Below are 18,008 nucleotides of genomic sequence, written 5' to 3'. Positions count from 1 at the left end.
AGAATGCATGTAGAATGGTTTCAGAATAGTTAACCTGTACCTCCATGGTTAGCAACTTTATCAACTAGAGCACAGTGTTTTATATAGTTCCTTTATCTTTAGTTTTATAGTTTCCAACATTTCCATAATTACTTACATCAGCATTTATTTCCCCAACACCTTCAGTGATGTTATATCACATATTTGTAATATAATTAAAGTCATGCATCACATAATGACATTTGGTCAGTGATGGACCGTGCATACAACAGTGGTCCCATAAGATTATAACAGAACTGAAAAATCCCTATTAGTTAATGGCATCATGGCTACCCTGATGTCATGGCACAATTACTTTATTTTTAAAATAAATTTAGTGTAGCCTAAGGGTACAGTGTTTATAAAATACACAGTAGTGTACAGGCATGTCCTAGGCTTTTACACTCACCACTCATTCACTGACTCACCCAGAGCAACTTTCTATGTATGGAAAGTGCCCTATGAAGGTGTACCACTTTAATCTTTTATAGCATATTTTTACTGTACCTTTTCTATGTTCAGATATGGATTAGGTACACAAATACCATTAAGTTACAATTGTCTACAGTAATCAGTATGGTAACATGCTCTACGGGTTTATAGCCTAGGAGCAATAGGCTCTACCATCTAGGTTTGTGGAAGTACACTATATGATGTTCACACCATGATGAAATCACCTAATGACATATTTCTCAGGATGCATCCCTGTCATTAAGTGATGCATGGCTGTATACTCTTTTTTTTTCCTTTTTTGAGACAGGGTCTCACTTTGTTGCCCAGGCTGGAGTGCAGTGGTGTGAACACAGGCTCACTGTAGCCTCAACCTCCCTGTCTCAAGCAATCCTGCCACCTCAGCCCCTCAAGCAGCTGGGACTACAGGTGTGTACCACCACGCCTGGCTGATTTTTGGGTTTTTTTTGTAGAGACAGGGTCTCACTATGTTACCCAGGCTATGACTATATATTCTTTTGTCATAGTCTGCATTCCATCCTGGAATCCTGTTCTCTTGATTTTTTTTCAAATTTACGTGCATTAATTTGTGCTGTGGAGTCCTTTAGGTTTTGACAAATAAATGGTGTTTTTTAATTTTTTCTGAGAAGAAGTTTTGCTCCTGTTGCCCAGGCTGGAGTGTAGTGGCATGATCTCGGCTCACTGCATCTTCCACCTCCCAGGTTCAAGTGATTCTCCTGTCTCAGCCTCCCAAATAGCTGGGATTACAGGCATCCACCATCACACCCAGCTAATTTTTTGTAATTTCAGTAGAGATGGGGTTTCACTATGTTGGCCAGGCTAGTCTCAAACTCCTGACCTCAGGTGATCCACCTGCCTTGGCCTCCCAAAGTGCTGGGATTACAGGCATGAGCCACCACGCTTGGCCAATGGATGGTATTGTTAACCACCACTACAGGACCATACAGGATAGTTTCATAGCTGTAAAAAATCTGTGCTTCACCTAGTCAACCATCATCCTTCTGCAAACCCACAGCAACCACTGATTTGCCCATTGCCTCTATAGTTTTGTCTTTCCCAGAACGTTGTAAAAATAGAATCATACCATATGCAACCTTCTTAGATTGACTTCTTTCACTTAGCAATATGCATTTAAGGCATTCCCATGTTGTTTTGGGTATTGTTTCTTTCATCACTGAAAAAAAATCTGTTTTAGTTAAACTCGAAAAGTAGATCCTAAGACAAAAATTTAAGTATAAGTAGTTTATTTGGGAGATAATCCCAGGATACATTGGAGGGGGTGTTGGGAGGTGATCAAGTCAGCTGCCACTGTGCACAACTGAAGCTCACACCCAAGGCAAGCTGGGAGAGTAACGCCAACTCTCTAACCGTCATTGGAACATTTTGTCCAGGGGCAGTAAGCCTGGCACTTCTGCTTGCCCTATGCACAGGCCCTGCATGTTCTCACAACCACCCTGAAAGAATCACAGGTGTCTACAGTGGGCAGTCATCTGAGAATAGAGGCCAGTGCTGAGAAACTGTGCTTGGGGAGGGTACCTATAATGTCTATTACAAGAGGTGAGCAGTATTAGCAGAAGAAAGATTTCTCTTCTAGATTCTACTCTAAAGAGTCTGCAAATCTAACTGAGGATCCCTGGGCACCCTGCCAAGATAGAGTTGTGAGCATTGGTCCTACTTTGACCACTTTTGACTTTCTAGTATAATGTTTAAAGATCTTCAGTGTGATTATTTACTGGAAAATTCTGTTTGGAGCTGCTTTGGTAAGATTCAGGGTAGGTGTAAGTTTGTTGATGTTTTAATATAAATATGCTACTAAAAAGACTCAACAAATGCACATGACTACTGGCCATAGTTCATGGTGCAAAGACGTTGCTCTCTGCATACCATTCTCCGAATCTACCAATGCCCACATCTAAAGAAGCCAGACAAGTGAGCAGACTACTAGAGGCTACACTCACCTTCAGAACAAGTGGAGCCACAGTGGAGTGGAGCAGGTAGAAAGAAGCAATGCAGCAGGCCCCAGTAATCATCTTTTAGTGTATTGTAGCTTTGCCTTTCATACACTGTTTAGATGTTCAAACAGATGGCCAATACTGACCTTCCTGGGAAGGGCCCAAGCTCATTCTCACCATAAGTAAATGTGGCATTTAGTGGGCCCTTAATGCATGAACGAATAAAGGCATGGATGGATTACAGCTTGTATAATGGGAAACAGTTGAAGAAAGTTTATACGAAAACACTTAATTTAAAAAATATTTTTGCTAAAATGACCTTTATGAACATCTGGCAGACCACCGTCTCCACCTTAGCCTCTGAGTAAAGAAACAGGAGAATTACTATACATTATGCATATCAAAACATCACTACATACCCCATAAATTTGTACCATTATTATGTTAATTAAAAAAATAAATAAGGAAACAGGAGAGAGATGAAAGACACTATTCACATGTTTACAATACATCCAAATTTTAAAGTCATAATACTGGAAAACAAACGTTTAAATCAAAAAGAGTTTTATTTTAAATCAAAAATAACGTTTTATTATTGGTATAAAAGAGGTTTTCAATACCTATTACTAAACTGCATTCTAGCTTGGGCAAGAAAGCAATACTCCCATTCTCTCTCTCTCTTTCTCTTCCTTTTTCCTCCTCTTCTTTATTCTTTTTCTTTCTTTCTTTCTTTCAAAAAAAAAAAAACAATCAAAAAGAGTAAAATATCACAGACTAACAGTCCTGTCAGCACCACACATTTAATGAAATGATGTTATATGGTACACATCTCTCTTCCCCAGTCCAAATACAGGCTTCTTGAGGGTAAGATAGGCCGTGGTATCTGCATTCTTTGCAGCCCAGCATGGAATAACCCAGACGCCCAAAGAAAATTTACACAATAGGATCAAAGTGCCCATATCTTGTGAGTTTCTTTTTTTTGACTCGCCAAGGTAATCACAATTAACTTCCTGGTTTCCTGCTACAACACTGAGTGTAGAGAATAAAAATGGCATTTTAATACTAGACTTACGGTGTTTAGTGCAAACAATGCACTAATCTCTGGTAAACACAATCTGACCCTAACTTATGGGCTAACCTGCTTCCCCTAATTCTGTCATGACTATAATTCCTCCTGGGGAGATCTAGGAAAGCCTCCTAAAATTTCTTCCCAGCCTCCAATGCAGGGTGGTATATTGCCAGGTAGAGGGGAGCAGAGGCAGATGGACTTCCAGTTAGGAGAAAGCAACCAGGCTGTGACATGAGCAGGAGCAGGGACCCTGGGCAGCGATGGGGCCAGGATGGAGGCTGGGCTAAATGAGAGGGGCATTTCACCACAGGTTACAGAGTTGCAATTTTACTTAATTTGCAATAAGGGTTTCATGGAAAGTTTTCAGGAAATGATATGGTTTGCTCTGGACTTATCCCACTTATTGCTAGCATATTCTACCCTAGCTCTGAGAGCCAATGATAACATTCAAAGAGATTTGTTGAGAAACTATCACAATAATCAAGAAAGAACATATTAAGAGTCTAGGTTAGGATAGTGGAAAGAAGGTGAAAATGTTTGAGAAATTCAGAAATAGAATTTCCACGGTTTGGTCAGTGCTTGAAAGGAGCTGAAACTGACTTTCAAATTTGAAGCCTGAACCTCTGAGAGAATGCAGCACATGAATTGGATTGCTAACAAGGTGCAGCACTATTTGCATGCCAGAGGGGACTTCAGCACACACATTCTGCAGCTGGAAATCAAGCTCTGATCTCTGGAAAGCAGTCAGACTAGACAACAGATTAGAAACCAGACACCCAGAGGCAATAGTTGAAGCCATAAAATGTTGGATGAAATCAGAAAGAAGGTGGTGTACTGAGGAGGAATAGGAACACACATTTGTAGGAAGTACCTGCATTTAAGCTCTAAGAAGAGCCAGCAAAGGAAGATGAAAAGGGCAGTAAAAGAAGCACAGAAACCAGAGAGCCAGCTTCTGGGCTGGAGAAGGAGCATCCAGGAGGGAGGGAGGGGCCCATGGCTTCCCTCTGGGAGTGGAGAGTGGGAAGAGGGGGTAGGCTTTGAAAGTGCAGAGCTGGGGGAGGGACCAAATTCAAGTGAGCAGTGAATAGAAGATCAAGTGAGCACATCATGATTCTCATTTAAGAATTTCTTTAGTGGGAAGGGAAGAGAGCGTAGCTTGGAGGAGAAAGAAAGACAGCTGATCAAAACTAGAGATTTGTCCATATAGATAGGTTGATGGGAGGGCTAAAACAGTGCAGGACTGATTTTCAGATGAAAACAAGCAAACAAACAAAAACCGCGGGGTGTACCTTAGAAATGAGTTGGGATCCGTTCCCAAATGAGCAGAAAAGGAGAGAAAAGGCACGCACACATCCAGAGAGAAGTGAAGGAGAGCTGAGAATGCTGCCACCTACGGTCCACCAGGCCCACCTGGAGACACCCGTTTGGGCACTGGGTTCTCAGAAGCTAATTCAGGGCCTGGGGTCCTACAAAGTCAAGATGGCTGGACCCTAATGCATGAGTCATTTCAAAAAAGCCAGTTAAGAATTTCACTGAGGGTTGAGTAATGGTTTCAACATTAAGGTCACAGATAGAAAAGATAAATCAAGCTGCCCAAGCGGTAGGGTCAAGGAGAGTTACCCCAGCAGTTTTGGATCAGACCTTTCCATCAAAGTAGCAAGTCTCCTTTAATTGGGTAGTTCAGCTCTTCCAGCCTGAGCTGGTTAACCCTTAACTCCCAGGTCAAAACTTCCTCTTGAGATGCAAGAGTATGTCTTGGAATAGGACACAGGATGGACCTCCACATGAATGCACTTGCCCTCCTTATGTCCCTTAAGCTCTCTATGCTCCTGTAAAAGAACAATTGAGCATCCACCTCAGATTTGTTTTGTGGTAAAATGAGACACAGTTTGAAAGTAGCTCCTGGGAAATTTTCATTAGACATGGATCTCCTTTTCTTCATTCTTTTATTATGTGCAGCATTTATAATGAGATGAAAGAAAAGAGGAAACAGTAGTAGCTAACATTTGACTTCTGCCTCTCTTTATCAGAAAGTCTTGGGTAATTTACTTAACATCCTGTGTCTGGGTTTCCTCAATTGTAAAGTGGAGATAATAGTGTCTACCTCATAAAGGCTGTTGTAAAAATAAAAAGAGATAATATGATGTATAGCCCCTAGAACTGTGTCTGGCACATAGCAAGCCGCTATACTCATGTTAGCTGTTACTGTTTTTGAGCGCTTGCTTGGTGCCAGGGCCATAACAATTCTTCTGTAGCACAATCCCCATGGCTCCATTTGGGAGGCACCATGACTGCTCCAAGAGCTGCCTGGGGCTCCTCTTGTGAAAGCCTGATCACACGCATCCTCTCACTCGGTCCTCAGGGCATGCCTGGGGTAAATACCACAGGCTGACAATACTTTACACCTTGTGGGCAGATGTTTTCAGAATTCAGAACTTTGGATTTTACAAAGTAAAATAGTATATCTATCACAGAACATTCCAGCAGTCAGGGGGAGGATCCTATCATCAAACACAGTAGTATTTCTGTAGCTAGATATACAAATATTCACTCCTGGTTGGATGAATAATGATTATAAATAGCATCACATCAGTTCAGGTTTGGTCCCGCTGCCATGTCAAACTCAGGAAAAATACATATATTTACAAAGCTTTTTGGATTCTAGAAGTGTGTATGTGTGTGCGTATGAATTATTATCTGCATTTTACATATGAGGAAACTGAGGCTTAGAGGGACCAATCTGCCAAAGGTCTCACTGCCAGCAAATTACAGAGCTGGGAGTCAGACATGGGTGTTCTGACTCTGGATGTCTTAATTTGCACACTGCATTGCCTCCCAAGAAAAGAAAAAGGAAGATAACAAAAAAGAATGTAGCAACTAAAAACCACAGTGAGATATCATCTCATGACAGTCAGAATGATGATTATTAAAAAGTCAGAAAACAATAGACTCTGGCGAGGCTGTGGAGAAATAGGAACACTTCTACACTGTTGGTGGGAGTGTAAATTAGTTCAACCATTGTGTAAGACAGTGTGGCAATTCCTCAAGGACCTATAACCAGAAATACCATCTGAGCCAGCAATCCCATTACTAAGTATACACCCAAAAGATTATAAATCATTCTGCTATAAAGACACACACACATGCATGCTTATTGCAGCACTATTTACAATAGCAAAGACTTGGAACCAACCTAAATACCCATCAATAATATACTGGATAAAGAAAATGTGGCACATATATACCATGGAATACTATGCAGCCATGAAAAAGAATGAGTTCCTTTTCAGGGACATGGATGAAGCTAGAAGTCATCATTCTCAGCAAACTAACACAGGAACAGAAAACCAAACATTGCATATTCTCACTCATGAATGGGAGTTGAACAATGAGAACACATGGACACAGGGAGGGAAACAGCACACACCGGGGCCTGTCAGGAGGTGGGGTTGAGGGGAGGGAGAGCATTAGGATAAATACCTAATGCATGTGGAGCTTAAAACCTAGATGATGGATTGATAGGTGCAGCAAACCACCATGGCACAGGTATACCTATGTATCAAACCTGCACATTCTGCACATGTATACTGGGACTTAAAGTAAAAAATAAATAAATAAATAAAAGAATGTAGCAACTAAGAGGACAGGGAAAAAGAACCCTTCCCAGCTTCAGGGCAAAGGCTGAAGCCTATGGCATCATCATCGCCACTCAGTTCCCTGTCCTAAGTGCCTTGCAAACAATGATTTCACTTCATGTGACATTAACCCCATGATGTGGATACTATTCCCATTTTACAAGAGGTAACTGAGGTTCAGACAAACCAAGTAACTTGCTCAGAATCATTTGATGAGTAAGGGAAGGGGCTGACTCATCAGTTTCTGGTTCCCATCCATGTGGCCAGAGTGCTTCCTCAAGTCACACTGCCCTGGAACTCCTCATTCTTGCCATTCTCAGTTGTCTTGTCTTTTCTCTTCTCTTCGTTCCCTCCTTTGTAAGCTTGGTAATTGTAGAAATCTGATGAAGTGTGAAGGACTAGTTCACCACCTGACTCATAGTAGCACTCAATAAACACTTGTTGGATGGGAGGACAGATGGATGATTTTACAAAGATAGGTGATAAGGTGCTACCCAGGAACTCATGCTTTTTCTGTCCCCCAACATGCCCTCCCCAGTGCCAGAAGTGTAGAAGAAGGCTAGTCTAGCTCTTTTCCTCCCCAACTGTCTAAGGATAGGCCGCCATCATGAACGACACAGTAACTATTCGCACTAGAAAGTTCGTGACCAATAGACTGCGTCAGAGGAAACAAATGGTCATTGACGTCCTTCACCCCGGAAGGCAACAGTGCCTAAGGCAGAAATTCGGGGAAAACTAGCCAAAATATACAAGACCACACCGGAAGTCATCTTTGTATTTGGATTCAGAACTCATTTTGGTAGTGGCAAGACAACTGGCTTTGGCATAATTTATGATTCCCTGGATTATGCAAAGAAAAATGAACCCAAACATAAACTTGCAAGAGATGGCCTGTATGAGAAGAAAAAGATCTCAAGAAAGCAATGAAAGGAACGCAAGAACAGAATGAAGAAAGTCAGGGGGACTGCAAAGGCCGATGTTGGTGCTGGCAAAAAGTGAGCTGGAGATGGGATCACAGCCAAAGGAGTAAAGATGCTGCAATGATGTTATCTATGGCCGCTGTGGACTTTTCACGAGAAGCTTAATAAACTAAAAACTTTCATGTGAAAAAAAAAAAAAAGAAGAAGGATAGTCTAGAATGATCCACATCCCAGTGTGCTCAGAACTACCCTTTGTTCTTTCTGTTCCAGCAGCCCTTTTCACTCTCAAAAGTGCCCCAGATTGGGGGAAGAGTCTGGAACTAAGCAGAAGATTCAGAAACCTAAATGGATAAGCCTGGGTGAAGTTTCTCCTCCCCCTGGCTTCAGGAAGAAAAGCACTAGAGAAGCCCAGGCAGCTGACACTCAGATGCCATCTAGGTAAGACCCTGGAAGGCAGGCCAGCCCCAGCTCCCCACCACCTCCTAGAAAGGGACCCAGCCCCAGCTCTCCACCACCTCCTGGAAGGGGGCCCATCTCCAGTTCCCCACCACCTCCTACAAAAAGACCCAGTCCCAGCTCTTCACCACCTTCTGGAAGGGTGCCTATCTCCAGCTCCCTGCCACCTCCTGGAAGGGAGCCCATCTCCAATTCTCCACCACCTCCTGGAAGGGGGCCCATCTCTAGCTCTCTATCACCTCCTGGAAGGGGGCCCATCTCTATCTCTCCACCACCTCCTGGAAGGGGACCCATCCCCAGCTCTCCACCACTTCCTGGAAGGGGACTCATCTCCAGTTCTCCACGACCTCCTGGAAGGGGACCCATCTCTAGTTCTTTGCCACCTCCTATAAGGGAACCCTTCTCCAGCTCTTTACCACCTTCTGGAAGGGGGCCCATCTCCAGTGCTCCACCACCTCCTGGAAGAGGCTCCAGCTCCAGCTCTCCACCACCTCCTGGAAGGGTGCCCACATCTCCAGCTGATATGGTTTGGCTGTGTCCCCACCCAAATTTCATCTTGAATTGTAACTTCCACAGTTCCCACATGTCATGGGGGGAACCTGGTGTGATGTGACCTGAATTTTGGGGGTAGGTCTTTTCTTTGTTGTTCTTGTGATGCTGAGTGGGTCCTGATGGTTTTAAAATGGGAGTTTCTTTGCACAAGCTCTCTTTTTGGCTGCTGCCATCCATGTAAGATGTGACTTGCTCCTCTTTGCCTTCTATCATGATTGTGAGACCCAGATTGAGAGATGATTTAGGGTATCTGGTGGAAGAAATTTCTAAGCAGAAAAGCATTTAAGAGGTGACTTGGGTGCTGTTAAAGGCCTTCAGTTTTGTAAGGGAAGCAGAGGATAAAAGTTCAGCCATGTGGAATTGTAAGTCCACTAAACCTCTTTATTTTGTAAATTACCTAGTCTCGGGTATGTCTTTATCAGCAGCATGAAAATGGTCTAATACAGTGAATTGGTACCAGGAGTGGGGTACTGCTGAAAAGATACCTGGAAGTGTGGAAGCAACTTTGGAACTGGGTAATAGAAGAGATTGGAACAGTATGGAGGGCTCAGAAGAAGATTGGAAAACATGGGAAACTTTGGAACTTACTAGAGACTTGTTGAATAAGCAACATGGACAATAAAATCCAGGTGGAGGTGATCTTTTTTTTTTTTTTAGACAGAGTGTTGCTCTGTCGCCAGGCACCAGGCTGGAGTGCAGTGGCGCAATCTCGGCTCACTGCAAGGAGGTGGTCTTAAATAGAGACAAGGAACTTGTTGGGAACTGGAGTAAAGGTGACTCTTGTTATGTTTTAGCAAAGAGACTAGTGACATTTTGCCCCTGCCTTAGAGATTTGTGGAAGTTTGAACTTGAGAGAGATGATTTAGGGCATCTGGTGGGAGAAATTTCTAAGCAAAAAAGCATTTAAGAGGTGACTTGAGTGCTGTTAAAGGAATTCAGTTTTATAAGGGAAGCAGAGCATAAAAGTTTAGAAAATTTGCAGCCTGACAATGTGATAGAAAAGAAAATCCCATTTTCTGTAAACAGCTGGAAGAAAACTACATTCAGCTTTCTGCATCAGACAGAATGGGGCTCATGCCACATCATGAGGTCATCAAGCAGCACATGGAGAGGTTCACCTGGTGAGGAATGGAGGCTTCCTGCTAACAGCCAGTGAGTGACCCACCTCAGCAGCAGAATCTCAGCCCCAGTCAAGCCTTCAGATGACTGTAGCCCCAGATAACATCTGAAGATCCCTAGCCAGAACCACCTAGCTAAGTCATTTTCAACTTCCTGCCCTCAGAAACTGTAATATAATAATTGTTTTTTTTTTTTTTTTGAGATGGAGTTTCACTTTTGTTACTCAGGCTGGAGTGCAATGGCACAATCTCGGCTAACTGCAACCTCCGCCTCCTGGGCTCAAGCAATTCTCCTGCCTCAGCCTCCCAAGTAGCTGAGACTACAGGCACGCACCACCATGCCCAGCTAATTTTTGTATTTTTAGTAGAGATGGAGTTTCACCATGTTGATCAGGATGGTCTCAATCTCTTGACCCCCTGATCCACCTGCCTTTGAATCATTGTTTGTTTTATGCCAATTTAAGTTTTGGGCATCAGATAATATTTCTGTTATACACACACACATAAAGGTAAAATTAATTCCCAAAAATAGAAAAATAACATTAGCGGCTCATAGGATATGCTAATTTCAAATGTTTTTGACATACATTGCCAAGCTGCTGTCTAGAAAGATTATACCAATTTATACTCTGACCAGCATATATGGGACTGCCTCTTTTCAGGATACCAGGCAACAGTTGGTGTTATCTTTTCAGTTTTTTAATAGAATACTGGAATGGAAGGGAGAGGATGGCTTCATATATGTTCAAAAAGCCAGTTGCTGCAGTTATGTCTAGAAACTTGAGAGGAGACATTCCTGGAGTAGAATGCTCATGAAATTGGGATGAAGTCTCTCTCCTCTTCCAACCTGCAAGTCTGCTCTCTAGACAATACCTGCCTGAACAGGAACTATTTGAAGGAACAGGAATTATTTATAGCAACCACAGGGAATGCTGGAGTCAGCTGAGTACAGCCCGAGCTCCTTGTCCTTGCTCTTCAGCGCCCCCCTCAACCCACTGGAGTTGTCTCCTAAAAATGTGCAAGTTTTGTAAAAATGTGCAAGTTGCCAGCCTCAGGGCATAACTCCTCAGACACTGGTTCTATTAAATACACTCCCAGGTGGAACAAAACAGTTGTGCAGGAGTGGGTAGTGGAATCCCTGTGCAGAATACGATTGACATCAAAGTCTGGGCTGCACAAAATATGCCATCTGAATTCAATCATGGGATTATTTCCAAAAACATTTCCCAAAGTTGCTATACACAGACAACTGCTTCTTAGTAAATGCAAAAGAAAGGCGTATTTTCTCATAAAATTGGAACACTGAGTCTCTTGATGGTGGGTGTTTCTAGTTTGATTACATATTGGAAGCATTTCTAGCCGGGGCCTCAGACAGTGTCTCCGATGCTGAGAGTGCTGCATATCTCCTCTTCATCTCCCACTTTCCCAGTCCTCTAGACATCAAATGAAGCTATGCAGAGAAAACATAAGCCCCACAAGGGCATGAATTTGAAAGTATGTATGTGTTTGTTGGTGGCAGATAGTGGAGGCTGAGATGATGGTGGAGGAGGGGTTGGGAGTGAGTATACCTCATCAAATTTAGTGGGTAACTGACTTGGCAAGTACAGTTATAAAATTTTTCTTGCATATTAAAGAAGTCACCCTGATCCTTTATTGTTTGTTTCTTGTCTCCATTCCCCTTTTGCTTTGAAAAACAAAACACTCAGAAAAATATAGAGGCTAATAAAACATATGCCTTGAAACGACCAAATGTTATCCTTTTGTCATATTGTCTTCAGATTTTTCTATCACAAAGTAAATACAAATGACTGATAGTTACATGCCCTTTGTTCTCCCTGATCCTGTTCACTTTCTCCCTCCCTTCAGGTGAGGACCATCATGAAGTTCATGTTTCACTTTCTAATTCTTTTAGCACACAAACACATTGGTAAACAATGTCTGAATTATTGTTCTGTGTGAGTTGATAGGCATTGGTACTTATTCAGCTTACTTTATTCACTCAGCCAGGGACACAGGTGGTTGCCCAGGCTGTGCACTGCACATTTCCTGAGGGTTGCATTCAAACAGGCCACTATGATGATAGCTCCCTTGGGAATGTGCAGGATGGCAGCCTGCACTCCAAATTCTGTTTTTGAGATCCATGTTGATACATGATAATACTGCATTCATCTTAATTACCTGATAGCTTTCATCATGTGGCTGGGCCACATTTCATTTTTCCATTTCCTTAGTGGAAGACAACATTTTGCTATTGCAAACAGTGTTTCCGGGAACATCCTTATGCATATCACCAAATGTACAGGTGCACACATTTCCCTGGGAATAATCATTCTCTGTTTAACTGTGATTTAAAAAAAATGATTCTACTGAACATTGTAATAAGAAAAAGACAAACTTGATAAAACTTAAAATATTTATTAGTATGAATCAGTGTGTGTTAAAACAAAAATAACAGATACAATTGGGCATTGTTGAAGGAAATGCTTTACTACAGAATAGGATACATGGTGGAAAGGTCCTAGCTGACTGTAGCGGTGTCTTGTATGTGCAAGAACTGGGTCCAGCCCAGACGGAAGCGCTTTGCAAAAACACGAGAAAAGGAAGCGGTCTGCACAACAGAGCAGCACCATTGGATTACGGGGTCTGGTTTCAACAATGTTAAGACAGTAAGCTAGATAACAAATAGGTCTGAATACAGCTCAGAACCCTTTAGTGTATAAGCTAGTTCACCATTCAGTTTGCCAGGAGCATTGCAGAACAGTGAGAACTGAAGCTCACACAAAAAAGTTCAGTTTCAGCCATCAGATGCCAAGGTCCTTGACTGTAGAGGAAATATTTCAGTCATCCAAACCTTTCTCAGAAAATGAACTCAGTTTTCATTGGGGCACAGCCCTTATTGTTGGTTAAAAGTTAGTTTCGGGTCTTCAACCTTTTAGTCTGCAAGGTAACGTCATCCTCAATGCCTAATGTGCCATAAGTCAATTATGTGACAATGCAAAATGCTTGCACAACTCCACTGCCATTCTCAGGGATTTCCGCTGGGAAATCAGCCCTCTGAGAAGCCATGCCTACCTTATATTAATGTATGGCTAGAGGCCAAACTCAATCAGTGAAATGGATTACATGTTGGAAAAACACATACACAATCATATTTACACAGACACACACTCATGCCACACATGAAAGGAAAAAAAGGGAGAAGGAACAAATTTTGGAAAACGTTACATGAAACATCACATGAAACTACATGAGTTCTTTTTAGCAACAGTAATTTCCAGGCCTTTACATAATACTATGTGGTTATGGTTCAATTATTAGACAGCCAGGAAGTAATCCCAAGCCAAAACAAAGGAAGGTCGTAATGCCTCATTGTAGACAAGGCCTGAGCATCCACAGAGAAGATTCAATGTTTATGTGAATACCAGTGTGCCCTAGTGTGATCTACTTTCTTCACCGACTGCTCTGAGTGATGATCAGAATATATATATATATTGTCATCTGACTGGCTTGAATAGCTAAGGCAATACAGAAAGGTAACATTGGTTTTACACCTTCATGTGCTTCTGAAATAAAACCATGGGCTCATTAGTGAGTAGCTCACTACGTGTGGCTAAGACTAGACATTTTATGCAAAATACAACCACTGCAAACCCAGCCCAAAGATACAAAACTCTCAGCTAGGATCTTATCCCTCAGCTCAAAACCTGATCAGCTGTCTAGAGATAAATCCAGGTTCTCAGGGAAAACTAGATGAAGAAAGGTTACAAATTAAGCCTACATGTCAGCTGGAAAGAGGTCACTTTAATTTTCAACTCAATTTTTTTTTACCTTTGGCAAAAGGTATGATCATTTCTTGGCCTGCAAGCACCATCATGCCAGCTGTTAATGTGGAAAAAACCCTAAAAATTCCTGCAAAGACCCTGTCAAGACATCCAAATGCCACTTGCTAAGTTTTTGAGGTACCTGTTTGGGAGATCCAAATGTAACTCTTGAAGCAAAATAAATGTTTTCCAGCCTTCATATCCTAAGACTGTCAATGAACTCTCTTGAGTGAAGCAGAAGTGTGCTGATTACTGAAGTGCCAGGTCTTTTTTTTTTTGAGATGGAGTATTGCTCTGTTGCCCAGGCTGGAGTGCAATGGCGTGATCTTGGCTCACTGCAACCTCTGCCTCCTGGGTGCAAGCAATTCTCCTGCCTCAGCCTCCTGAGTAGCTGGGACTAGAGGCACCCAACACCACACAGCTAATTTTTGTATTTTTAGTAGAGATGAGTTTTCACCATGGTGGTCAGGCTGGTCTCAAACCCTGACCTCATGATCTGCCTGCATGGGCCTTCCAAAGTGCTGGGATTACAGGCATGAGCCACCTTTAATCTAATCAGCTCATGATCTCTTTCCTGACTTTCACATTATAGATTGTCAATAAGGGTTAGCTGTCCCTCGAATGCTCATGGCAAAGAAGGTACCAGCTGGCCCTGGTTAGCACACAGCATGATTAACCATTTCTGAGCACCAATCCTAATGTCCTTTAAGAATCACCCCCTAATATAAGCCCTGGCAGGAAATCAACTGCTTCTTGATCCCAACATTTTATGAAAGTTAGAATGGTAATAGAATTTGAATTTTCAGTAGGAATCACTTTTCTTCCTTTCCAAGCTTTTTATTCCTTGACTTCCTTTGGATTCAAAGATCTTTAATTAATTGAGCAGACAGGGAATCTGAAAAGGAAGGTTTTCATCGAAGTCCATTCTCAGTTCCTTGGCATTCCAGGGTCAGACCTCTGGTTAGCCCTAAAACCTTCTCTCCAAGCTAGAAACATAAAAATACTTTCTCTGATTTTGTAGTTTTTTTGTGTCTAGAATTTTAAGGTGCTGATACTTCCTTTGGCTGGCTTTCCTATAACCTATTATTAATTGCTATTAATAGAAGTTTGCCCTATGATTTAGATTCAAACATTAAACTTAATTCCAGTTAATTCTCTTCCCTTAGATATGACACTAAGAGATATTCTCTTAGTAAAATAATACTATGTGCATTAAACTTCTCTAAGAGAGGAGAAATGTACTCCTGCGGAAGAGAAGCATGTCAGGTGGTCTCTTGAATAACATGTATATCCTGCATCTCTCACCACTTACATAGTGATTACTTAAATTGCTCTTTCAAACTAGGCCTCCCAGTCTCAAAATCATATGCAATAATTTAGTCTGATTTGGTTTGTTTGGGTATATATGACCATAACTTAGAAAAATGTTCACCAATTAAAAGAGGTGTAGACAACAGTTTCTAATACACTTTTCCTGGCTTCTGTAATAGCTCAAGTCTCAGTCTGAGTGATGGTCCATTGACACTTCTCCCTTTCCCTCAGAAAAGTAATAAATAAAGGCTTACTTCCAAAGCTAGCTAAAACCTAACCTCCTGAATTAAATTTGCCTTTCAGTGAAGGTTGGTTAGGCAACAAAGGCAATGACACTGAAGAAGTTACTGGAATTTGGATAGATAGCACAGGAAATCCGAGTGGAACTCCACTTTAGAATTCCATACACATAATAAGGCAGTAAGACTTTTGCATACATCCAAGAATTTTTAAAGGTTTTTTAGCAAAAATGCAACTACATCCCTTCCATGTGCATTTCATGCACTAAAGGCCATTTTGTGGTGGTGTGGTGGGTTTCTCCAGGGTTTTCTAAAATCCTTTTTCAGGGACATTTTCTGCCCCACCCCCTGCAGGTCTTCCAGGATGCAAAGCCAGGGTGCTCATTCTTCTCAAAGTGAGGTGCCAGGACACCGAGCATAGGGTCCTTCAGCAGCGCACAGGGTTGTGGGCTCTGGCTTCTTCAAGTACCATGGACCATGGCCCTTGGGTCAACAGCACCGGCGGCTGGCTTGCGTAGTTTGCTTCACAAGTTTGATTGCTCCATTGTTTCCATTTTCATGGGGGTCCAAGGGTGGGATCTGGCGGCCTGGAACAAAAAGAAAGCTAAGGGTGAGTTCCCTTTCCCCCAGCCAACACTGCACACAGATTTTCACCCTGCTTCAACACCCCTGCTTAATGTTTGGGTTGTGCAGAAAACAGAGGCGATCCCGGAGGGGCTTTCTCCTTCCTTTCTTCCTTTCCTTCCTCCCTTCCTTCTTTCTATCCTTTCCTCCCTAGCTCTGCTGCATGAAGCCTAATTCATGGGCTTAGGAAGTTCAGGTAAGGAACAGTCCAGCAGCTTCCTGATGGTGTGGATTTCCTGGGCTAGGAAGATCCGCTCCTGGAGGCAGTTCCCACCCACCCTCCACTCATCAGTGCATTTCTCCCTCCCCACCTTCCCACAGACCCATCCTGATTTAATGAGCGGCTTTCATGGTACCGTGACTTCAACAGTAACAGTGAGTACTCATCCATCTTTTCTGCTTCTCAAAATAGAAACGGATTTGAATTGTAATCTTCCTAGCAGTGTCATTTATTAACACTTAGCTCATCATCCCTCATCCTGCCAATGCACTTAGATCATTAACTGGAAAGCCCTACAGAGACATTCTTCATAGGAAACAGTATTTTAATGTCATCCACAAGTAATTTTATTTTTACTTAACTTAATTTAAAAAATTATCTGAGAGTCTCTATAAATAAAAATAAAATAAAAATTAAACTGGCAATGGAAGGGGCCAGGGAGATGATAGCTAAAGGGTATGGGCTTTTTTATGAGGTGATTAAAATATTTTAAAATTGACTGTGCTGATGGCTGCACAGATCTATGAATATACCAACACCACTGAATTGTACACTTGAAATGGGTGAAATGTATGGTATATGAATTTTATCTCAATAAAGTTGTTTTTTGAAAAAAGGCAAAGGAATCTGGAAATAACCTTAGTAGATCCCAGTTTTCAAAGATTTTCACAAACACCATCCTCACCTCGCCCTGCAAATTTGATGTAATGGTCGCTATTATCACCATTTCACTATGACTTGAGAATTTGAGCACGTTGCTGAAGGTCCCATCAATAATAGGTAGTAGTACAGCTGGTGCTTTGATTATAATCTACACCTTCATTTCCTGACGGGTCCCAAGGCCTGTGCTCTTCCCATTGAACTACATTAGCTTTCTCTGCTACTTTTCTATCCCTCTTGAAAAAGGCAAGAAGGACTAGCTCTAAAATGTGGATTTTGTTTTATTCTTGAGATAGGGTCTCACTCTGTTGCCCAGGCTGAAGTGCAGTGGCTTGATCATGGCTTACTGCAACATCGAATTCCACGGTTAAAGGGATCCTTCCACCTCAACCTTCTAAGTAGCTGAGACTACAGGTATGCACCACCATGCCCCCCTCCCAAAAAAAAAAAAAAAATATATATATATATATATACACACATACACACACACACACACACACACACACACGCAAAGAAAGCCAACAGTGAGTTCCCTTTCCTTCAATCAACACTACACACAGATTTTCACCCTGCTTCAACACCCCTGCTTAATGTTTGGGTGCTTAATATATACATATATATGTGTGTATATATATACACACATATACACACACATATATACATATACATATATATACATATACATATATGTGTGTGTGTGTATATATACATACATATATATATACACACATATATATATATTTTTTTTTTGTAGAGACAGGGTCTTGCTATGTTGCCCAGGCTGGTCTTAAACTAGATCCTCTCACCTTGGTCTTCTAAAGTGCTGGAATTACAGGTATGAACTACCATGCCTAGCCTAAAATGAGTATTTTTTATTTTTTATTTTTTTACTGGCTAGCTAGTGTATTCATTTGCTAAGAAACCAGTACTTAGAAGTGGAAG

General features: G+C 41.8%; 1 protein-coding gene and 1 pseudogene across 1 annotated transcript in view; one reads left to right on the top strand and one right to left on the bottom strand.

The window, feature by feature from the left end:
• Window positions 1-7,752: 7,752 nt before the first annotated feature.
• LOC105713212 (small ribosomal subunit protein eS24-like) lies at window positions 7,753-8,144 on the top strand (annotated as a pseudogene).
• Window positions 8,145-14,072: 5,928 nt separating this feature from the next.
• Window positions 14,073-18,008, bottom strand: part of RAB31 (RAB31, member RAS oncogene family) — a 155,017-nt gene continuing 151,081 nt past the window's right edge. Inside the window, exon 9 of the mRNA XM_064378949.1 lies at window positions 14,073-16,149. Coding sequence (XP_064235019.1) covers window positions 16,052-16,149 — 98 coding nt within the window. The 3' untranslated portion in view covers window positions 14,073-16,051. The remainder of the gene's footprint in view (window positions 16,150-18,008) is intronic.

This window comes from Aotus nancymaae, unplaced genomic scaffold (genome assembly GCF_030222135.1).
Source record: "Aotus nancymaae isolate 86718 unplaced genomic scaffold, 86718_ANA_hifiasm-v0.15.2.pri h1tg000020l, whole genome shotgun sequence".
Lineage (NCBI taxonomy): Eukaryota > Metazoa > Chordata > Mammalia > Primates > Aotidae > Aotus > Aotus nancymaae.
Note: the sequence above shows the minus strand (reverse complement) of the source record. Positions and strands in the feature narration are given on the sequence as shown.